General features: G+C 38.8%; 2 protein-coding genes across 6 annotated transcripts in view; both read left to right on the top strand.

The window, feature by feature from the left end:
- The first annotated feature begins 2,550 nt into the window (after positions 1 to 2,550).
- Positions 2,551 to 11,541, top strand: ppp6c (protein phosphatase 6, catalytic subunit). 2 transcript variants are annotated; one of them, XM_039779055.1, is made up of 7 exons: positions 2,553 to 2,750; positions 3,686 to 3,781; positions 5,454 to 5,519; positions 6,180 to 6,321; positions 6,417 to 6,496; positions 10,654 to 10,863; positions 10,959 to 11,541. In XM_039779055.1, the coding sequence occupies exons 1-7, from the start codon at positions 2,676 to 2,678 to the stop codon at positions 11,205 to 11,207; spliced, it is 918 nt and encodes a 305-aa protein (XP_039634989.1). In that variant the 5' UTR covers positions 2,553 to 2,675; the 3' UTR covers positions 11,208 to 11,541. The 2 variants fall into 2 exon arrangements, with proteins under 2 accessions (XP_039634990.1, XP_039634989.1); XM_039779056.1 differs by lacking the exon at positions 3,686 to 3,781 and having other exon boundaries at positions 2,551 to 2,750.
- A 4,362-nt stretch (positions 11,542 to 15,903) lies between these two features.
- Positions 15,904 to 19,875, top strand: part of scai (suppressor of cancer cell invasion) — an 88,375-nt gene continuing 84,403 nt past the window's right edge. The window contains exon 1 of one of the 4 annotated variants that reach the window (XM_039779052.1): positions 15,904 to 15,938. The gene's annotated coding sequence lies outside the window, so the exon portion shown is untranslated. Of the gene's footprint in view, positions 15,939 to 18,904; positions 19,234 to 19,875 lie in introns of those variants that run through there. The other 3 variants (XM_039779054.1, XM_039779053.1, XM_039779051.1) reach the window with 3 other exon arrangements.

Genomic DNA, 19,875 nt, shown 5'->3' with positions numbered 1-19,875 from the left:
CCAAACGTCCCTTATTGCAGTTGCACACATTTCTTCTAATTTTATTTTTTAGTAACGAGTAACGAAGATGCTTAGTGGAAATATAACGGAGTAAAAGTATACATTTTATCTAGGAAATGTAGTGGAGTAAAAGTGAAAGTTGACATAAATTTAAATAGCGAAGTAAAGTACAGATACGTGAAATTTCTACTTAAGTACAGTAACGAAGTATTTGTACTCCGTTACATTACAACACTGGAAATGATAAATAACAGAACGCATTTTTTCCTCTTTACATTTTGTGAATTCATGATTATTCTGCGGGCCAGACTAAAAGCTTTGGCGGCGGGCCGCCAGTTGACGTTGGCTGCTCTACAGCGACACTAGCGGCTGGCTGACCAAATCGCTCTTCATGCAACGTGAACGGGGGTAAACACGGGCGATTTGAATGGGACTTATGTATCGATACTCGCGGCTTAAAAATCGATACTTTCTTGGGGAAAATATATTTATATATTTATATAAAATATATCGATTTATATCACAGAATCGATAAAATTGCTCAGCCTTACTATTAGGAAATCTTATGTCTCATTCGAACTACAGATCCGCTAGCCAATCTGGCAAACTTGCATAGTGCAATTATAGCTGGTAGAGAGCCGCAAAGCGAATGCAGAAGTGCCGTTCACCCTGTTACAAGTTGATGAACCACTGAAACGATTTTGGAAACATTATTTTAAGTTACCGTAAAACTTCAAATAATAGCCGAGTCCCAAATAGACGCCTGTCTCTTTTAAACGGCTGGTGTGACAACAGATTTGGGTAAATAAAGGCCGGTCTCAAATAGAGGCCTGGTCTGTTTTTTTTTTTTTTTTTCGTGTCGGGTTGTATTTGATACCGTCAGATCGTTTGTTCTATGTTTTGATTTGATTTCACGTGACAGACGCAACCGTTCTTAAACGATTCATCACCATGGCAACATAACAAATAGGTTAACAAACTTTCTTTAAGTCTTCAGTTTTTCTTAATTCTCTCAATACCACCATGGAGACAAAAAGAAAAAAATATGATTTGACATTTAAGCTGACAGTTGTCAAATTTGCCAAACAAAATTCGGGAGAAGCAGCGGCAAGACGTTTCTCGATTGATCCTAAGAGAGTGCGAGAATGGCGTAAACATAAAGCAGAACTGCAACGTCTGTCCGAGGAAGACGACAAAAGGGCCAGACTGCGAGGTGGAGGGAGGAAGAAGGTCAGTGAAGAGCTGGAGGTGAGCGTGTGTGAGTGGATCCACAGCATGCGGGCAAAGCATGTCAATTAATGGCCTGTCTGTTATAGACGCCTGTCTCAAATACAAGCCGGTGCATTTCGGCGATTTGGGTAAATAGAAGCCCGGGCTATTATTTGAAGTTTTACGGTACAAAAAGTTCTCTAGTGTTGCTTTAAATAAGCATGGAATGTTACTGTCATATTCAGAATTCCTTAAAATGTAAAGATTGCAATCACACCTAAAGAATATGCCATTTGATGCTATTTCAGCAAGTCCTCTCACAAGAAATGTGAATTCCACAGAAGAAAACATCGTTTTTAAAGATTTTTTATAAGGAATTGATATTGTGAGTAAGTCTTGCAGTAACAAACATATAAGAAATGTTTTGGACTATAATTGGACCATACTTTCTACAGCAAAATTCTTTTGGTCTTCTATTGTGAGCGATTTACAGTGGAAAAAGGCATATACTATTCTTGACAAATATTGTATTACTAATAAGATTTTGCGTAGAATTTACGCTGCCAAAAAGATGTTGGAAAGATTTTAAATGAACATTTGAATATAACTGTGATTTTTGTAATTTGTAAAAATATATATATTTCCTCTATTTTATCACTGTAAACACACAATTGTATTCTGGAAAGAGTTGGGACATTTTAGTAACAGAAAAATAGGTAAGAGTATTTCAATGAATGTATTTGATGTCATGTTATATTTTGTACTTCATGGTCCGGACAATTTTAACTATATTATGCATCTCTTCATCATACTCAGAAAGTTCCACATTCACAAATCAAAATGGATTGGATCGAAACTCTGCTTCCACTGCTTTACTGTTGAACTGAAACACTTCAATAGAACACTTAAAAATAAATAAATAAGCAATTAAAAGCTCCAATATACTGGAAGAACTGAATTTAATTTGAGCTTCTGGCAATGTAAGACATATTTGATTGTTTGATTTAATGTATTGTATTTGTTTGTATTTTTGTGTTTGAACTTTGCATCAATAATAAAAAACAAAAAAAACACACACCTTGTGTTTGTAACTTCAGGGTCGCACAGGCACATAGGAAATTGTTGCTCAGACTTTGTGAAACCTCACTGTTGAAAATATTACTCCATGAATTTTAATTTAATAAAAAATTTTTACACATGCACAAAATAATTCTGCAGCTACAAAACCTTTTTACAAGCTCAAATTATTAATGACCCTTATTTGATCCCAAACTGAACTACGGTAATAACAAGAATGTAAGGAAAATGCTAAAATGATACAGTAGGTGGCGATAATGCTCGGAGTGGTTGCAAGTCGTCGTTAAAGAAGAAGAATAGAAGAGGAAGAAGAAAAAAAAAGGAAGGAAGGAACTTGCTAGCTGGCTAGCTAACTAGTTTAGCAATCTTCTGGTTTTAGCGTTTTGATAATGGCTCCTTTAGACCTTGATAAGTACGTTGAAATAGCGAGACACTGCAAATACCTGCCGGAAAATGATCTAAAGGTGAGTTTAAGTAGCTGAAATTAACGTATGCTGAGATTTTACTATTCATGGAAGCAAACGGAGTGACTAGCTAACGTAAAACGAGTGTCACGTAACTGCTAATTGTTACTCGGGAGTTAGCAAGGATTATTGTTATTTGTATGCACATTTTACCATTGTTACCGATAATTGCGATCGTCGGCTAACAAAACTCGTGTATTCAAATCATGACAGGAAAATAAAAGAGGAAGCTTTAGCTGTTGATTCTTAATGCTATCTTACCTTACTAGCTAGCTAACGTTAACGGTTAAATGTACAACTGGTGCGAAACATGGAAACCACGGCAGCGCAAACCAAACAGTATCGTTATCGAATTTCATCAGCAGTCTAACGTTATATCGGTAGCTAGCTAGGTGAATTGTTCGTTACCCACCATATATACTTAGAGTCTACCAATGATATATATTGATTTTCTGTTATACTTTCATTTGTCAAAAACAACCAATCCTAATTGCAGCACCATTTTACTGGCTTCATATTTATAATATTCTTTATGAGGAAGTAAAGCCTTAGTGTAAACTAGCTAGTTCACAACCTCTACATATTGTATTGTCGGCATACCTCCCTGTTTTTACCCTGTTTAGCCCTTAACCCACTCTTGAGACATTCACAGGACTGTGTGGGTGGGTGTTGGTCTTGAGGTAACTTAGCCCTGTTAAGAACTGTATAAGTAAAATTAGGTCAATGATCTTTGTAGCATTTTGAATTCAGGTGGACATGTTTTTCTAAGCTTAACTTGGAAATCTAATTCTGATTGTCTGACCAGCTTTCCTGAAACCTGTTCTGTCTGTCACCTGGATTGCCCAAGTCTGTTTCAACATTGGAAAGCTAAATTAGATTAGAACAGCATGGCTTTGACTACTAGCCTAACCACTGTCATGTTTTGCTTTTTTCAGAGATTGTGTGATTATGTTTGTGATTTACTGCTGGAAGAATCAAATGTTCAGCCAGTCTCTACTCCAGTTACTGTTTGTGGAGATATTCATGGTCAGGTTGGTTTAACTAATTTCTTGTTCTAACACCTCCAAGGATGATAAATTAACCTAACTCAAAAATGACTGAAAATCCTGCCCAAAGACTGAATTTACTGATCGAAAAAATTTAAAATAATATGAAAATATGTATACGTATTAAATTAGTGGCTGCTTTAAACAGTGTATGTGTTATAAATGGCATGCACAAATCAATTTCATAGCATAATTATTGATAAGTGGCCCAGTCCTACTTTCAGTCAGCCTAAGCAAATATGTTACTAGCAATTGGCCTTACCAAACATTTTATGCTATAAAGGCCTTTACACACCCGGGCTGTTTTTTTCGTGCGACTAATTCGCACGTCAATATATGTTTTCGAACTGTTGTGTTTGTCACGAGTATTTCACACTATTACGCAGCGATAAAGCAACGTAATTTTTTTTTAAGCAATGTCCCATTTTTCTGAGCTTTGGCAATGCAAATAAAGACATCAACCAATCACGTTGTGTTGTTTACCTATGAGGCTCATCATACGGGCTTATCTGCTAATGTTAGCTACTGACCGTTACCTTGAAACATTCCAGCAAATAGACGGTACCGTAGGGCGATTTAACATCTCCGCTCATTTTACACACAGTTTAACAACAAAACAAACGCTGAATGAACATTACTACGTTTTTTTATGTGGTATGCACCCCACTAACCTGGACAACTGTCTTAAAACAGTAACGTTAATACAGTGTGTTGGAGGAATGCAGCGTTCTCCTGCAGCGGGGAGTCAGAGGCACCGTCACCGCAGCGTTCGCTAACGTTAGCTTCTTGTACCAACTGGGGTCTGAAACAGTAAATTCATCAAATTCACTGTCCCCGATGCTATTTTCCAATAAACTGTAGCTGTCCTATTTCATGGGACCCGCGTGAGTGCGGATTTCATGTTGCGGCTTTCGTCGCTGTTTGTCACTTAAGATTGAGTAAAGTAGTACTCGCCCTGTTTATTTGGTTGCCGTGACTTTGCGAGTGATGATGTCCTGTCACTGTTCCAGTTGCTCTGCTCACCCTAGGGGGAGAGAGAGCGGATGACAGTTCGCTTGAGTTCAGTTGAGCAGACGGCTTTACGACTTTGACTTTTTTATAAACTAAAGGAGCAGTGGTGCATGGTGTACATAGCGAAAACCCTGTTGTGCGGCTGCCCTATTTCTGATACCGTTGCACTGGAAATTTTACCGTGGCGGCCGCCACTATGCTATCAACATAGAGGAAACACTGAACTGCAGACTCTAGCTACTGTATCTTCCCTGCCAAAAGTTAACTATCCCCTTCCGATCTCTCTCGTCTGCTCACACTGCATCTCCCATCACTTTTTCTCTCTTCAGCAGCGTTCACTACATGGTAGATGAGCTGGCGTGAAGATCCGAAACTTTTATTGAAAACTGTCGTAAATTCGCTGGCATTGTGAATAGTTTTGATGTGTAATATTTGCAGCTGATTATTTCGCATATTCGCGTCGCTTATTCGTCATGCCTACGGTTTGTAATGGCCTTATGTCATGTAGACACATGGATACCAGTCCATGTAAAATGCTAAATTAACTATTATATTGCTAATACTGTGGTATTCTGTCATTGTCTGTTTTCTTTCCTTTTTTTTAATGAATTTAAGATTAAATGTTCTCTTTAATGTTCCTGTCTAGTTTTATGATCTTTGCGAGCTCTTCAGAACTGGAGGCCAAGTTCCAGACACAAATTATATTTTCATGGTAAGTTTTTTTATCTTTTTTTTTTTAATTAACTAACAGAGCTCAAAATATTTTTTCTGTGTACACGCACAAATATTTAGAGACCAATTTTGTAAACTTTTTGGCTGGACCCAACAGGAGGGCCAGCCCTATAAACACGAACGTCTGTCACTCTGTCGCAGAGTAAGTGACACCATTGGTCGAAGTGAGTAGGGCTGTCCTTGATTTAAAGAAATTCTTCGTCGACTAACTTGCGTTTACCCTATGTGCTCGTACATTTCTTGGAAACAAGTCATTCAGCATGAAAAAAGTATAAAAAATGACTAACCTACTACAGCAAACTTAGTCAACTAGGACCAAAACGACCGGTTAGTTGACTAAGGGGCACCCTTAAAAGTGAGTGATGACCTAGGTCGAGTTGGAGCTTCCCCATTGGTTGTTGCTGTTTCAAAGGGAATCGACACTTACAGTCAGCTGGTTTGTAAATACTCACCAACTATAGTTTTATGTTTCTATATGTGTGCAGTTTTTTTTTTGTTTTTTTTGTTTTTAAATCAAGATCCATTGATTTGTTTATCCCAAGTAATTGTCCCTCTAGTCAACCTTCTCTCTTTGATATCAAAAAGCTGATACCATAACTGAGCGACATACCTGACGTACCTTTTTTTTCCCCTCCTCTAGGGAGACTTTGTAGACAGAGGATATTATAGCTTGGAGACGTTTACACATCTGCTAGCTTTAAAAGCAAAGTGGCCGGATCGTATCACACTTCTACGTGGAAATCACGAAAGCAGACAAATAACACAAGTGTACGGCTTTTATGGTAGGTAGACATGCTTCAATGTTGCCATTTATAAATATTTTCTGTTTCACAAGCTCATCAAACCCTGTTGTCATGAATGTTCTGCTTATTTTTAGATGAATGCCAAACAAAATATGGAAACGCAAATGCCTGGCGGTATTGCACAAAAGTGTTTGACATGCTGACTGTGGCCGCTGTAAGTTCATTCATGGTTTTTCACATTGGTTTCACAATAACATTTGCATTTTGTGCTGTAAACCTTTCATCATAGGTAGGATGTGTAAACATGGATCAATCCTCTCCCAAAGCAACTTAAAAGACCACACTAGTGGTTTTGCACAACCAGCCCAGTAAATCCTATGTGCTTAACCCTTGTGTTGTCTTCCCATCAACCTTTTTTCAGTTTGTTTTTGCTTTTTCCAATGTTTTAAATTGTTAAATTTTTCTTCTACACATTTTCAGCGCTTATTTCTACGTCCCATATTTTCTGCTATAAAGCAAAAATTGAAAACACAAACAGTCAACACAAGGGTTAACCAACAACCATTTCCTAATTCATGCAAATGGTGCTGTACTTAAAAATAGAATTACCTTCCAGAGGCCCACTCGTTTCAATTCACTCCAGTACAATATCAAAATCTTTGAGTGAGTGAATCTGTGGGCTGAGCTATTATCACAGAGCTGTTTGTTTTGGAGAAGAGTTGTCAGGCGAAGTGGAACCATTTTTTTATAATTTCTTTTTTGAAAAACTGGCTATTTATTAATTATTATTGAAATGTAATACTTAGTGTATTAGTGTAGTAATACCCATATATATATATATATATATACACACACACACACACACACACACACACCTTGAACTTTTCCACATTTTGTCACGTTACAACCACAAATGTAAATGTATTTCATTGGGATTTTATGTGATAGACCAACACTAAGTGGCACATAATTGTGAAGTGGAAGGAAAATGATACATGATTTTCAATTTGTTTTACAAATAAAAAAACTGAAAAGTGTGGAGTGCAAAAGTATTCAGCCCCCCCTGAGTCAATACTTTGTAGAACCACCTTTCGCAACAATTACAGCTGCAAGTCTTTTGGGGTATGTCTCTACCAGCTTTGCACATCTAGAGACTGAAATGTTTGTCCATTCTTGTTTGCAAAATAGCACAAGCTCAGTCAAATTGGATGGAAAGCGTCTGTGAACAGCAAGTTTCAAGTCTTGCCAGAGATTCTCAATTGGATTTAGGTCTGGACTGGGCCATTCTAACACATGAATATGCTTTGATCTAAACCATTCCATTGTAGCTCTGGCTGTATGTTTAGGGTCGTTGTCCTGCTGGAAGGTGAACCTCCGCCCATCTCAAGTCTTTTGCATACTCTAACAGGTTTTCTTCTAAGAGAGCCCTGTATTCGGCTCTATCCATCTTCCCATCAACTCTGACCAGTTTCCCTGTCCCTGCTGAACAAAAGCATCCCCACAGCATGATGCTGCCACCACCATGTTTCACGGTGGGGATGGTGTGTTCTGGGTGATGTGCAGTGTTTTCTGCCACACGTAGCGTTTTAGGCCAAAAACTTCAATTTTGGTCTCGTCTGACCAGAGCACCTTCCTCCACATGTCACTAGTCACTGACTGATATTTTTTATTTTTTTTAAAGTCATTAGCCTAATAAAATCACAGCAAAGAATGCTTTGCATTCTTTACCTGTATTTTATCACCCTTTTAATATCAACCCTTTGATTTTCTTAAGACGCTTGCTTTGTGTTTGTCCTGGTGGACAATAACAATATATTTTATCTATATCCTTATTGACAAACTTTGCACACTAAAAGAGAAAGTTCTAATGCCCTCTTGTAGGTAAATTCCTCAGGGGTCGACCCATTGATGGAAACCTTCATGTAGGCAGCCAGGTGCTCTCCTTGCAACCTGTTACGAAGGTCTGATTTGAAATGAAAATTAAGGTAAATACTATTTAGCTAAATAAATGGAAAAAAAGGTGCATTTGGAGCACACTGATTGTACTGTAAGAAGATTATGTAGTTTGTCATGTAAGATCACGTTAACATTAAGTTTAATGGAGAGAAGCCAAACACGTTCATCTATTAACCCACACAAGCACAGGTTAGCAATTGGCATAGCGTCCCTTTAACCTTAAATAAAACATTATCATGACATACATTAAGGTATACATTGTTTTTCACGACAACAAACTGTCTTGACAAGTGGATTACTGCAGTGGATACTGTGACTTAAGTTAACGTTAATACAAAAAATGTTGGCAATGAGTCTCGGGCATGGATGTATAATGTGTGTGCACAGCGGGGTATAGGCAAGGGTGGGGGCTTCTTCTTAAGTGTTTATTCGGGGTGGCATTACTGACTGGACTGAGAAATATATAGATGCAGATTCAGAAAAGGCAACCCAATCCATAACTAAAGAATTGGCAGGGTTTATAGCAAAAAATATGCAGTCGTGGAGGATGCTGGATTTCAGTTTATGATTAAAGTAAAGTTAGAATATCCACCATTTCAGCAACACAAACTCTGTACAACTGTATTTTTTTGTGCAGAGGAACATAGAATAGAATTAACAAAGCAGTGTGGTTTTGAAAACGGTGTACAGTGTTTTATTATTTTAATAACACAGTGGAACATTTCCTTTTTAATAAGAAATCCAATTTCAATGTATTAGTTTTTAAAGGCTGTATATTCATTTCAAGTGAAAAAACTAATATTTCCATTATGAACTGACAATTTATAGGTTACTGTAACTGTCACTTTGTTTATGTCTCTAGTCCATAATGTGGCCATTTTTATATAAAAATAACAAAGCTGCATTATTTTGTTTAGAATTAGAAAACCTATTCTTTAAATAAAGATTTCACAATAAAGAAGTGTTTGTTCCTAATGTTGTTAGCCAAAATTTTGTTAAGGCAAACCGTTAAATACTTTTGTTAAATACATAAAAAGCATGTTAAAGGTCTCATGGCATGAAAATTTCACTTTATGAGGTTTTTTAACATTAATATGAGTTCCCCCAGCCTGCCTATGGTCCCCAATTGGCTTGAAATGGCGATAGGTGTAAACCAAGCCCTGGGTATCCTGCTCTGCCTTTTAGAAAATGAAAGCTCAGATGAGCTGTTCTGGAATGTTGCTAGCGAGGTTACCTCCCCTTTCTCTACTTTGCCCGCCCAGAGAATTTGGCCAACCCATGAGAGAGAGACATCATGGCTTTCAAATGAGAAAAGTGGCAGTTGGTCAAGGCCACACCCCCACCCTCCACCTTGCCCCTCCCTCTCTCCTCCTCAATAGCTACAGACACAGAAATGGCATGTTCTGAGGAAAGCTCATTGTGGGACTGGCTCTAGTGGCTGTAATTCTGCACCAAGGCTGAATTTCGGGAAAGAGACTTCAGATACAGTATTAGGGGACCAGTAAGGTCTATATAAAAGCATCCAAAGAGCACCATGTCATCGGACCTTTAAAATTGACAATGACACACAATGGCTGGCGTTGCAATGTTGGAAGATGTGGCAAATGGAGACTGACAGCAAGAAGACATGCTGGCAGAGTCGAGGAAGAGTGGCCTCAGAGCCTCTTTCGACTTCCTCGAACTGTCCTGTTGAATCTCTGTGCTGTTTTGAGCCAAGCGTTAACAGAGGGGTCAGCTCAAGTGTCCCGTGGCATAAACACTTTCTTGGGTTAGCGCTAGGCATTTTTTTGCATCAACTTTAATATCAGACCATTTATTTTTTATTTGGGCCATGGTCCGACCTCTGAGGCTGTGGCATTAACTGTCTGCAACATGTTGTCACTCTACAGCTTTTTTGCCATTAATAATGCCTGCACTGTGCCCTCCAAACATATTTTCCTCTTTTCCACCTCTCTAAGAAGAACAACTACAACTTCACATTGAGTGAAAGTGCTTTGTTTTCCTCTGTGTGCATGATATCAGTATGGATGAATATTAATTTGGGGCTTTTCACTGACTATTTAAGGGCAAATATGGGCGTGACATAAAACCGCCAAAGATGCGCCACATTTAGAGTCGATTGTGATTTATAAAGGGAATCAAATAAGTTGTATATTAATATCAAAGCGCTCTAAAAGGCTTAATTTCCATATAAAAATCACAAAAATCTATTTAAGGAAGTTTTCCCTAGAACCCCCTACCTGATTTTGGTTTCATGCCTTGTCACCTTTTATACTTCTCTAGTATAGTGTGGAGGTCGGGTTTTTACAGACAATTCCAAACCTGATCAAAAATATGACTGGTCGTATTTATTATATTGTTATATTTTCAGAACTGCCTGATTTTCTAATGAAATCTTTTAATCTCTAATCCAAGTTGATAGATGAGCAGGTCCTGTGTGTACATGGTGGTCTTTCACCTGACATTAAGACGTTGGACCAGATCCGCACCATTGAACGCAACCAGGAGATTCCCCACAAGGGGGCCTTCTGTGATCTTGTGTGGTCAGATCCGGAGGATGTGGACACCTGGGCTATCAGTCCACGAGGTGCAGGCTGGCTGTTCGGCTCCAAGGTTACTAATGAGGTATGTTGTGTCAACAAAATTTTAAACTAATCAATGGAAAATTGAAACACCTGTAACACCAGTTGATTAAAGTCATGCTCATTTTTCTGTTTTAGTTTGTGCACATCAACAGTCTGAAGCTCATCTGCCGTGCACATCAGCTTGTTCATGAAGGCTACAAGTTCATGTTTGACGAAAAGCTGGTGACAGTGTGGTCGGCGCCCAACTACTGCTACCGCTGCGGAAACATTGCGTCTATCATGGTGTTCAAGGATGTCAACAGACGAGAACCCAAGCTTTTCCGTGCTGTCCCTGACTCTGAGCGCGTCATACCACCCCGAACAACCACTCCCTACTTCCTCTAATGACAAGAGCCAGTTCTCTCTCCTCTCCACCCTCTGGAGATCTCAACTCTTAACATATTTTTTAAAATTCATTGAAGTAACATCCCTTCAGGTCTACAGAATCTTAAGTAGCTACAGTTTGTATGCACTTACTCACTTTGTTCTGTTATGAAGGTAAACATCCTCTTCTCCCCCTCAATGAGAATACCTTTTTTAAATTTCTTCATATTTTAACTAGAAAATGTTGAATGGTTTAATTTTGATGTTATGTATCCCACTTAAGCAAATAAAACCTTTTAAACTGGTGGTAACTGCCAATAATGTGTTCAAATAAAGTGATATATATTTTATTTATCATTGTAGCAGTTTGATCTCATGGTTGCCTTTTGAAAGACTGGACTTGTCGCCTCTTAAAATGACAATTTCTGGAAGTAGAAAGTAAATTTGTAATAATTGCAGACCTGCTTTATAAACTGCTGAGCCCATCCTACAGCATTCTGCCTTAAATGTGACTTGCAATTTTAATTTGAAGATTTTTCAATTTCTTTAGAAAAAAAAACTATGCTAGGTTTAAAACCTTTGCACAGAGTAGTCTCAAGACTAGGTCAAAACCTAGTATTTTATAGATTAGATTCAACTTTACTGTCACAAGTACAGAGCAATGAAACGTAGTTAGTGTCTAACCAGAAGTGCTCAAAGGAGCCCTGCCACACGTATTTCATTACTTTGTGGTGTCATGAATAGTAATGAGCTCAGGCAACATGATGTCAGACTGACCAGCTTTTGTAATTGGCCTGATTTTTCCGCTTATTTCTTTTCAGTGGTTAGCGCTTACAGAGGAGGAATCAGTTCATTTTCACATTCACGACATAAACACATATGGACCTAACATATTTCAAAAAATTCAAGTAAAAACGGTTTTGTGTGGCAGGGCACCTTTTAAAGGTCTCATATTATGCTTTTCTGTGTTTGTCATATCTACAATGTTATGTTGGATTTTCATGTTGAATGTTGCCAAATAATGAGGTAAATGTATTTTAGACAAATCCCTGTGAGCTAAAATGTTAAGATTTCCAACTGTTCTGAACACTCAGAACACTCATTCACTCGGGTTCAACAGTATTTTTCTTCTCTAGGCTTACACAACTCTAAGCAGGCCTTCTATGATTAGTCATCTGCTCCAAGTAGGCAGGACTGGAGTGTTTTGCAGTGTTGTTGTGTTGCATGTTTTACATTGTCCCATGTAACTAGCTATGCTAACAGCAGTAAACAATGTCACCTTGGCTGCCAGTGTCATTAAATTCTCCCCAATTCCGGGTCACATTACTCCTGAAATATTTTCTGTTAGTAGTGTTTGGTTTAAAAGCCTTTATTTGCAATGTAGAAATTGTTGCTATATTCTGTTAGAGCAACTGCTAACTAAAGTAGCTACATGGCTAACGGCAGTAAACAATGTCATGTTGCCAGCCAATATTGTTAAATTCTCCCCAATTCCAGGTAGCATTACTGCTGAAACTTGTCCGATTGGGTAGTGTTTGGTTCAGAAGCCTTTATCTGCAATTTTTGACGGTAGAAAGTGCATCTACAATCTAAGGTTAGCATACTGCTAACTTTTAAGATGCTACATTCTAACGCGACATAACTGTAATCTCGGCCAATGCTGGTCATTTCTCCCCAAATTCTGGGCACTTTATTGCTGGGACATGTCCGGTTGTGTAATATTTGGTTTAGAAGCCTTTATTGGTGATTTTTCAGGTACAGACACAGAAATGGCACATACTAAGGAAAGCTCATTGTGTGAAGAATTTGAGTATGAAAGACGCTGGGCTAAATGGATACAATATAAAGCCAACTAAAACAGGAAAGTATGAGGAATTTAAATCGATAAATATAATGTAAAGAAGAACAGAAGCAGGGCCGGGTTGGGAAAGAAAAACAACTCGACATGCATAGTTAAACGCACCTAAGAGGAATAAATATACGCACAAACACACACACACATACGAATATGAATAACATTTAATATAATAAAATAATTTAAATTGTAGATGTATATCAGTTATTATGTAAAAAAAATTAGTTATTCATTCATGCATGTCCTTTTTCTGAGTGTTTTTCAATCATTCAATTATGATTTATCAACCATGATAAATGTTTGTATTGTTTGTATGTTGTAAATATTAATGCTTGATTATTGCTCTGCCGATACAGCTTGACTGTTGGAATTAAAATGCAATCTTCTCATATGTCATACATTGTAACAGGACTGACTACTGATGGATCTATTACAGTTTTTTTCGATTGCTAAACGACAGCGGGCACAACTGGAGTCACGTGCTAAACTCAAGCCACAGTCTACATTACCAACAGTCACCTGAGCTAAACAGTTCACATCACCTGCAAAACTCATTCAAAGCAAAATAACTCTTAACACACGTCTCAAAACTCAGTGCAGCCAAACACTATGCACAAGCCTCACCAAGATAACACACACACTGTCACTCAGAACACAGAGTAAAAACACTAGCATAAAACACCAATACAGAAATTACAAACTTTTTCATCTTTACAGTTTGAACAATTTGAGTGACTTGACACTACTCAATAGTTTATTTAAGGAAAAGATATAGATTGTATAATATACCAATTTTTACGTAAGGTAAACGAGAAGGAATGAAAATCAGCAGTTTTTCTTGTCTCTAGTAGTTTATGTTCAGTTAAGTTCATTTACTTCTGTAATGTGCAGCTCAGTCAGATGCCATGCAGAATACAAGTTAACTGTTGGTTTGCTGGAAAACTAACAATAGATGCCACTGTTGAGCGTTGCAGATTTGGCTGCACTCTCTGACCAGCCTCTCTCATTGAGAGAGCATGATTGATTACATGATCAATTACAGTAGCTCTAATCTCATCTGAGCTCTTGATCTTCCTCTTCTTCTTCTTCTTCTTCCACCACGCATATGAATTCCTTGCCCCCTCCCAGCCACTCTTCTTCCTCTTTCAGACACTTCTCCATCTCTGGCTGGGTCCATGTTTATGTCACAATACAAAACTATTCTGAGGTTGTCTCCTTTTGTAATGAAATTGAAAGAGTAACACCTGTGTAGGTGTTAATAATAATAATGAGAATCAGCTGTGGTTGGTCCAATTGTTTTCATAGCATTTAATTTTTCGATTAAAAATATATTTCATTACAATAGTACTGTAGAAATGTAGCAAATTGCTGTCTTATTCAGTTTTTTTTATTATGTTATTGTTTTGAACTTAAGTTTAACAGTTTTGAAAACAGTATGTTAGCATGTGCAAATTGGCCTGTAGGTACATAGACTTTTGGCGGTTGTGTTAAAGTGAGAAAAGAATGAATGTCATTTGAAAGATGTAGTCATTGAATGCATTTTGTGCCAAAGAAATGATAAATGATCCACAGTTTAGCCCACATATACTTCTGTTGTCCTCACTGTGTGAAGAGTTTTGACAAAGTGACCCAAGTATTGAAAAATGTGTCCTAGCAACTGTAAAAAAAACTGTAAAATATTCAACAAAAGCAAATTTTGCCATCAAACAACACAACTTGCAAACAAGTGTATGAGCTCTTCCAATCAACCATTACACAGAAAAAATACAAAATACAGCACTCAGTGCAAATCAGTGCACCATTGCTTGTCATGTTTTGCTAGCTTGCATGTATGGTCAATACACCATGCTGTCCTTTTGTTCTGTATGGACAGTTTTCAACTGTATGTAACTTAAACTTTTCTTCAAGTCTTTTACTAGTGTCTATGTATAGTTAAGTAATGATTATTATATTTTTGATATATTGTGTTGCCTGTTGTACTTGGATAGATATAGAATTTGCACTGACGCTATCTTGCACTATGATACCATTGCACCTTTCTGCATTTTTCCACACCACTCCTTTAAAAATGCTACAACCAAACTTTACTTTAAGGGCACACTATTGATATCTTTCTTTGTAATTATGTAGTATGTGTGCTTGGATGTCATATGCCATATGTCTGTGTGCCTATGTGGATGTATGTTGTGTATAAGCTATTGGACACCTTAATTTCCTTCGGGATAAATAAAGTATCTCTGTCTATCTCTATTGTAGCCTATTACTGTACGTAGCTTTCATGCCAGAGCCATTTGTTATCAAATTTGCCTTCTGCAAATAATTGGATCCAGAATCAGAAATGCTTTGATGCTAATTTTATTGATTCCATTGATTCTAATTTTCAAACTGTGGCTGAAAACTGAAATACTGTAAATATTACACAAAATACATGTAAACCAAAATGAAATCTAGTATAAGAAATTTAGAAATATATAAATATATTACAGTAAAGTATAAACATATATTACTGTAGAGTTTAAAGTGTAGACACATATAGCCGACGGGCGACCGTTGACAGAAAACCCGTCGATATGATCAGTCGCGTCCCCGAGGTGCAAAAAACTGCCACAGAACAGACCAAAAAGAAGAGAGGAGACGAGACGTAATACATCTCTATAACAGCAGGCGGCGCTAATCTGTAATGTTGCCCAATAAATGAAAACCGGCAGCTGATTGGACGAACGCGTCACATGGGTTTGTTTTCTCCGGAAATTCAGAGCCAGACTGTCATGGCGGCCGTTCAGAATACGATCTCATATTATACTAAAATAGTTCACTGAAACGTGTTTCTGAAAACATTTTAAGCGAGAAATAGGGCATGCAGTTGCTGAATCTGTCTTCATTTTAGCTCAACAAAGGTCAGTTTAAAAGATTTTCATCAGATTTTGAGAGACTGTAGTCACCTCATTCCGCCATTGACATATATATATAATGGATCCTGTCGGTACACGATCCGTTCTGCCTGCACGATCCGTTCTGCACTTGCGCAAGATAATACTGTTTTACCGAGGATACGACCTGCACGATCTGTTCCACGCTAGCCTATGGCTAGCCTCCACTGGGAAGCTAATGTTAGTTTAGCTAACAGCTAATTCGGCTAACCGCTAGCTGACAGCTAGATTCAGTCTAAAATAACGTTAAGTCAACCTTAATGGGAGAAGCAGGCTACAGCTACATTAAGACTTTACAGTAATAACAATAAAGACAAATATTGAGTGATTGTATTTTAAATGAGCACAAGTAAAGTAGAACTAACGTAACAGCTGTTATATATGTTAACGTTTATTTTCAAGTTTTATTTTGAGGGTCTTTTAAAGTTATTACATGCTGTCTCAGCTAGCGGTTAGCCAAATTAGCTGTTAGCTAAACTAACGTTAGCTTGGCTGTCGACCGGAAGCGTAACTAACATTAGCTTGGCTGTCGACCGGAAGCATGGAACAGATCATGCAGTGTCGTGAATCCTCGTACAACAGCGCATGCGCAAACATTTTGCGCATGTGCAGAACGGATCGCGCATGTGTTGCGCATGTGCAGAACGGATCGTGCAGGTAGAACGGATCGTGTACCGACAGATCCCGTTGCTCTGTCTGTGTCAGTATGTCAGTACCCGATCCGTTCCACCGGCACGATCCGTTCTGCTCATGTGCAAGATGACACGTATGCCATGACATAGGCGCAGATGATAATGCTGCGTTCATGCCACCTCGTCGGTGGCAGTCTGTCAGTACCCGATCCGTAATAACGCATGCGCAGAACGGATCATGCAGGCAGAACGGACAGCTAGATTCAGTCTAAAATAACGTTAAGTCAAACATAATGGGGAAAGCAGGCTACAGCTAAATTAAGACTTTACAGTAATAACAATAAAGACAAGTATTGAGTGATTGTATTTTAAATGAGCACAAGTAAAGTAGAACTGACGTAACAGCTGTTATATATGTTAACGTTTATTTTCAAGTTTTATTTTGAGGGTCTTTTAAAGTTTACATGCTGTCTCAGCTAGCGGTTAGCCGAATTAGCTGTTAGCTAAACTAACGTTAGCTTAACTGTGGAGGATAATGGCAGGCCGCTACAATCAGCTAGCGGTTAGCCAAATTAACCGTTAGCTAAACTAACGTTAGCTTCCCGGTGGAGGCTAACGGCAGACCGCTATAATCACCTAGCGGTCCGCCGAATTAGCTATTAGCTAACTAACGTTAGCTGGAGGCTAGTGTGGGAACAGATTGGGTAGTGTCGTAAATCCTCGTACCACAGCGCATGCGTGAACATATTGCGCATGCGCAGAACAGATCGTGCAGGTGGAAGCGGTGCCGTTATTCCGAGGTGGTGGTGGCATGAACGCAGCATTATCATCTGCGCCTACGTCATGGCATACGTGTCATCTTGCACATGCGCAGAACGGATCGTGCCGGTGGAACGGATCGGGTACTGACACTGTCAGGTACCCGATCCGTTCCACCGGCACGATCGAGGGTCTTTTAAATGGCGCCATCGGAGGTTCGAGTTCTGAAGCGAAGCTTACCCCCTTGCATTCTGCTCGTCATTTCTGGGTGAGTCCCGACTTCCCTGCCACCGACCGAACATGTCAGGTCCATTGGGCAGGTCGGCCAAAATTAACGCCGACAGCCCCCCAGACGGACGACGGCACGGGACACACCGAACAGATTTGAGTCACTAACCTCGCCAGACTGTCCCACGGCCGATAATCGGCCTGATGTGTCCCGGTCATATTTATACTCAGTCTCTTCTGTCTTGACGATGGGGCCATGGCCTAACCCTGCAGACTGATTGCTAATTGAGGATTTTTGTGAAGGAGTGTGAAACAGGTGCTTCAGTGGTTTCATACTGATGTAGGTAGTTTCTAATAGTTAGGAACAGATGGTTTCTGTTTGGTTACCATAGCTAAAACAATGGACTTTGAACTGCTCGAATGACATCCGTGTTAACTGTTCTGCAAAAGGGCTGCGGAAAATGTGTCAATCCAATGAGAAAAACACATTTGCAAGAGGTGTCTTCTGCTCTGCTGAGACAGTGATGATGAAAACCAAGTAGATCCCAGTTTCTTTAAGCAGGTCAAAGCAATCAAGAAAAACTGTAAATGTACATAGTAACAGTAACAAAGAATAGTGTGACTAATTCTGCCTCTCTCCAGCATCATGTCGCAAGTTTTCTTCATCACATTGGATGTCTGCATCATCTCTAAATACAAATGAATGTGGTGTTTCCATTGCTTTCACCTCCATTACTTTCTGAAAAACAGTAAGAACGCAGTTTTACTATTGTAAAGATATAGTGTTTTTCACTTTTTTTTATAGCTGTGTACATAACCTCAGACATCTTACCTGGACATATTGGTATCTTTGCTCTTTTACCTGTTTCTCTCAAACGGTACAATGTATAATTGTTTCATTCTTATTTGGTGTTTGTATACAAAAAAAGGCTTTCTGAGCTTTCTCTGTATAAATACCATAAATGCTCATTAACTACTAGTCTAAAAGACTTCAGCTAAAATTCCAGTTTAAGGCACCGGACTGAAATCTATTCTGTTTTGAATGTGTGGTTAACAGTTTTGACAGCAGTGTGTTAGCATTTGAACAAAGTGCTGTAAGTCTACAGTGTTGTGCACGTTGTGGTTAAAGTCATGGGATAATTGTGTAGAGTTTTGAAAACTGTGTTCAAGCAATGAGAAACGAACTAGAGTTTGGTCCACATGAACTGCTGCTGTGCAGACTGGAGTTAGAGTTTTGCACATGTGACTCCAGTTGTGCCCACTGTCGTTTAGCAATCGAAAAAAACTGTAAGAGAAGCTTATTTTGAAAATGTTGACCCGGAAGTAGCTAGCCAGTTATAGTGGAGCAGATCCAGCGATACATCCATGAGAGCCAGCGGCTGTCCTCCTCTTGCCTCCTCTGTCACAGGACAACAGCCTTTCATAGCTTCAACCGACAGCAGTCCCATCCACGCTGTTGGGGGATAGCCGATAGCCTACGGCTCGTTGGACAGCGGTCCAGTGTCAGTCACACAGCGAGATGCCAAGAAAGGCGCGCTTCAACTAACGTTACACAGCTCATCGTGGCTTTTGCACTATTTCTTTTTGAGAAACATCACTGTGGTATCGTTAATCCTATTCATCAACGTTAGCCAGCTGGCAAGGTAAGAAGAAATGTCAATTATACAAGCAGGGGTGGTTACAGCCACTGCAGCCAGGCTGTGTTACCTATCTTTCTTAACTGAAGAATATTAGCTAACTTTACCGCTGGTTATCTTTGTTATCAAACATTAATATCCAGATGTTCATTTTGTTGTGACGTTAATGGAGTGGTGTCCTGCCATCGTAATTTCGCCAATGTGTTGGCGACAAAAGAAGGCTAATAACGTTAGAGACATAGCAATTGTTATTTTAGGTTATAGCTTACGGCCCAATTAAGCTTGGTCTCGTTAGTAACTTTAGCTAGTTAGGTAGATTAATGTTAACCGAGTTTATTGCTGTCAACATTAGTTTTATTAGCACTAGTTTATTAGCTAGTACATTACAGCGTTAGCTAGCTAACTACCGATAGCTAAGTTAATAATTGAGAAACAATGCACCAGCTGATCACTTCCTCGTGATTTTTTTTATGCATGTTTGAACTGACATGCTTTCCCTTAAACCTCTGTCAGAGGACTCTCATGTATTTGTTTTTTTTCTCGCAAAGGGCTAATTATAACATTAGATGTTTTCTCCAATCATTGCGGCCGTAAACGTTGTCATTCCATACAGAGACCTTTCGCTAAAACTGAATGAGAGATACATGT

This window comes from Perca fluviatilis, chromosome 17 (genome assembly GCF_010015445.1).
Source record: "Perca fluviatilis chromosome 17, GENO_Pfluv_1.0, whole genome shotgun sequence".
Classification (NCBI taxonomy): Eukaryota; Metazoa; Chordata; class Actinopteri; order Perciformes; family Percidae; genus Perca; species Perca fluviatilis.
Note: the sequence above shows the minus strand (reverse complement) of the source record. Positions and strands in the feature narration are given on the sequence as shown.

Coding starts and splice junctions, on each gene's coding strand:
- ppp6c (XM_039779055.1), top strand. CDS start 2,676: ATGGCTCCTTTAGACCTTGATAAGTACGTTGAAATAGCGAGACACTGC. Junction 2,751..3,685: donor TGCCGGAAAATGATCTAAAG/GTGAGTTTAAGT, acceptor TGCTTTTTTCAG/AGATTGTGTGATTATGTTTG. Junction 5,520..6,179: donor ACACAAATTATATTTTCATG/GTAAGTTTTTTT, acceptor CCCCTCCTCTAG/GGAGACTTTGTAGACAGAGG.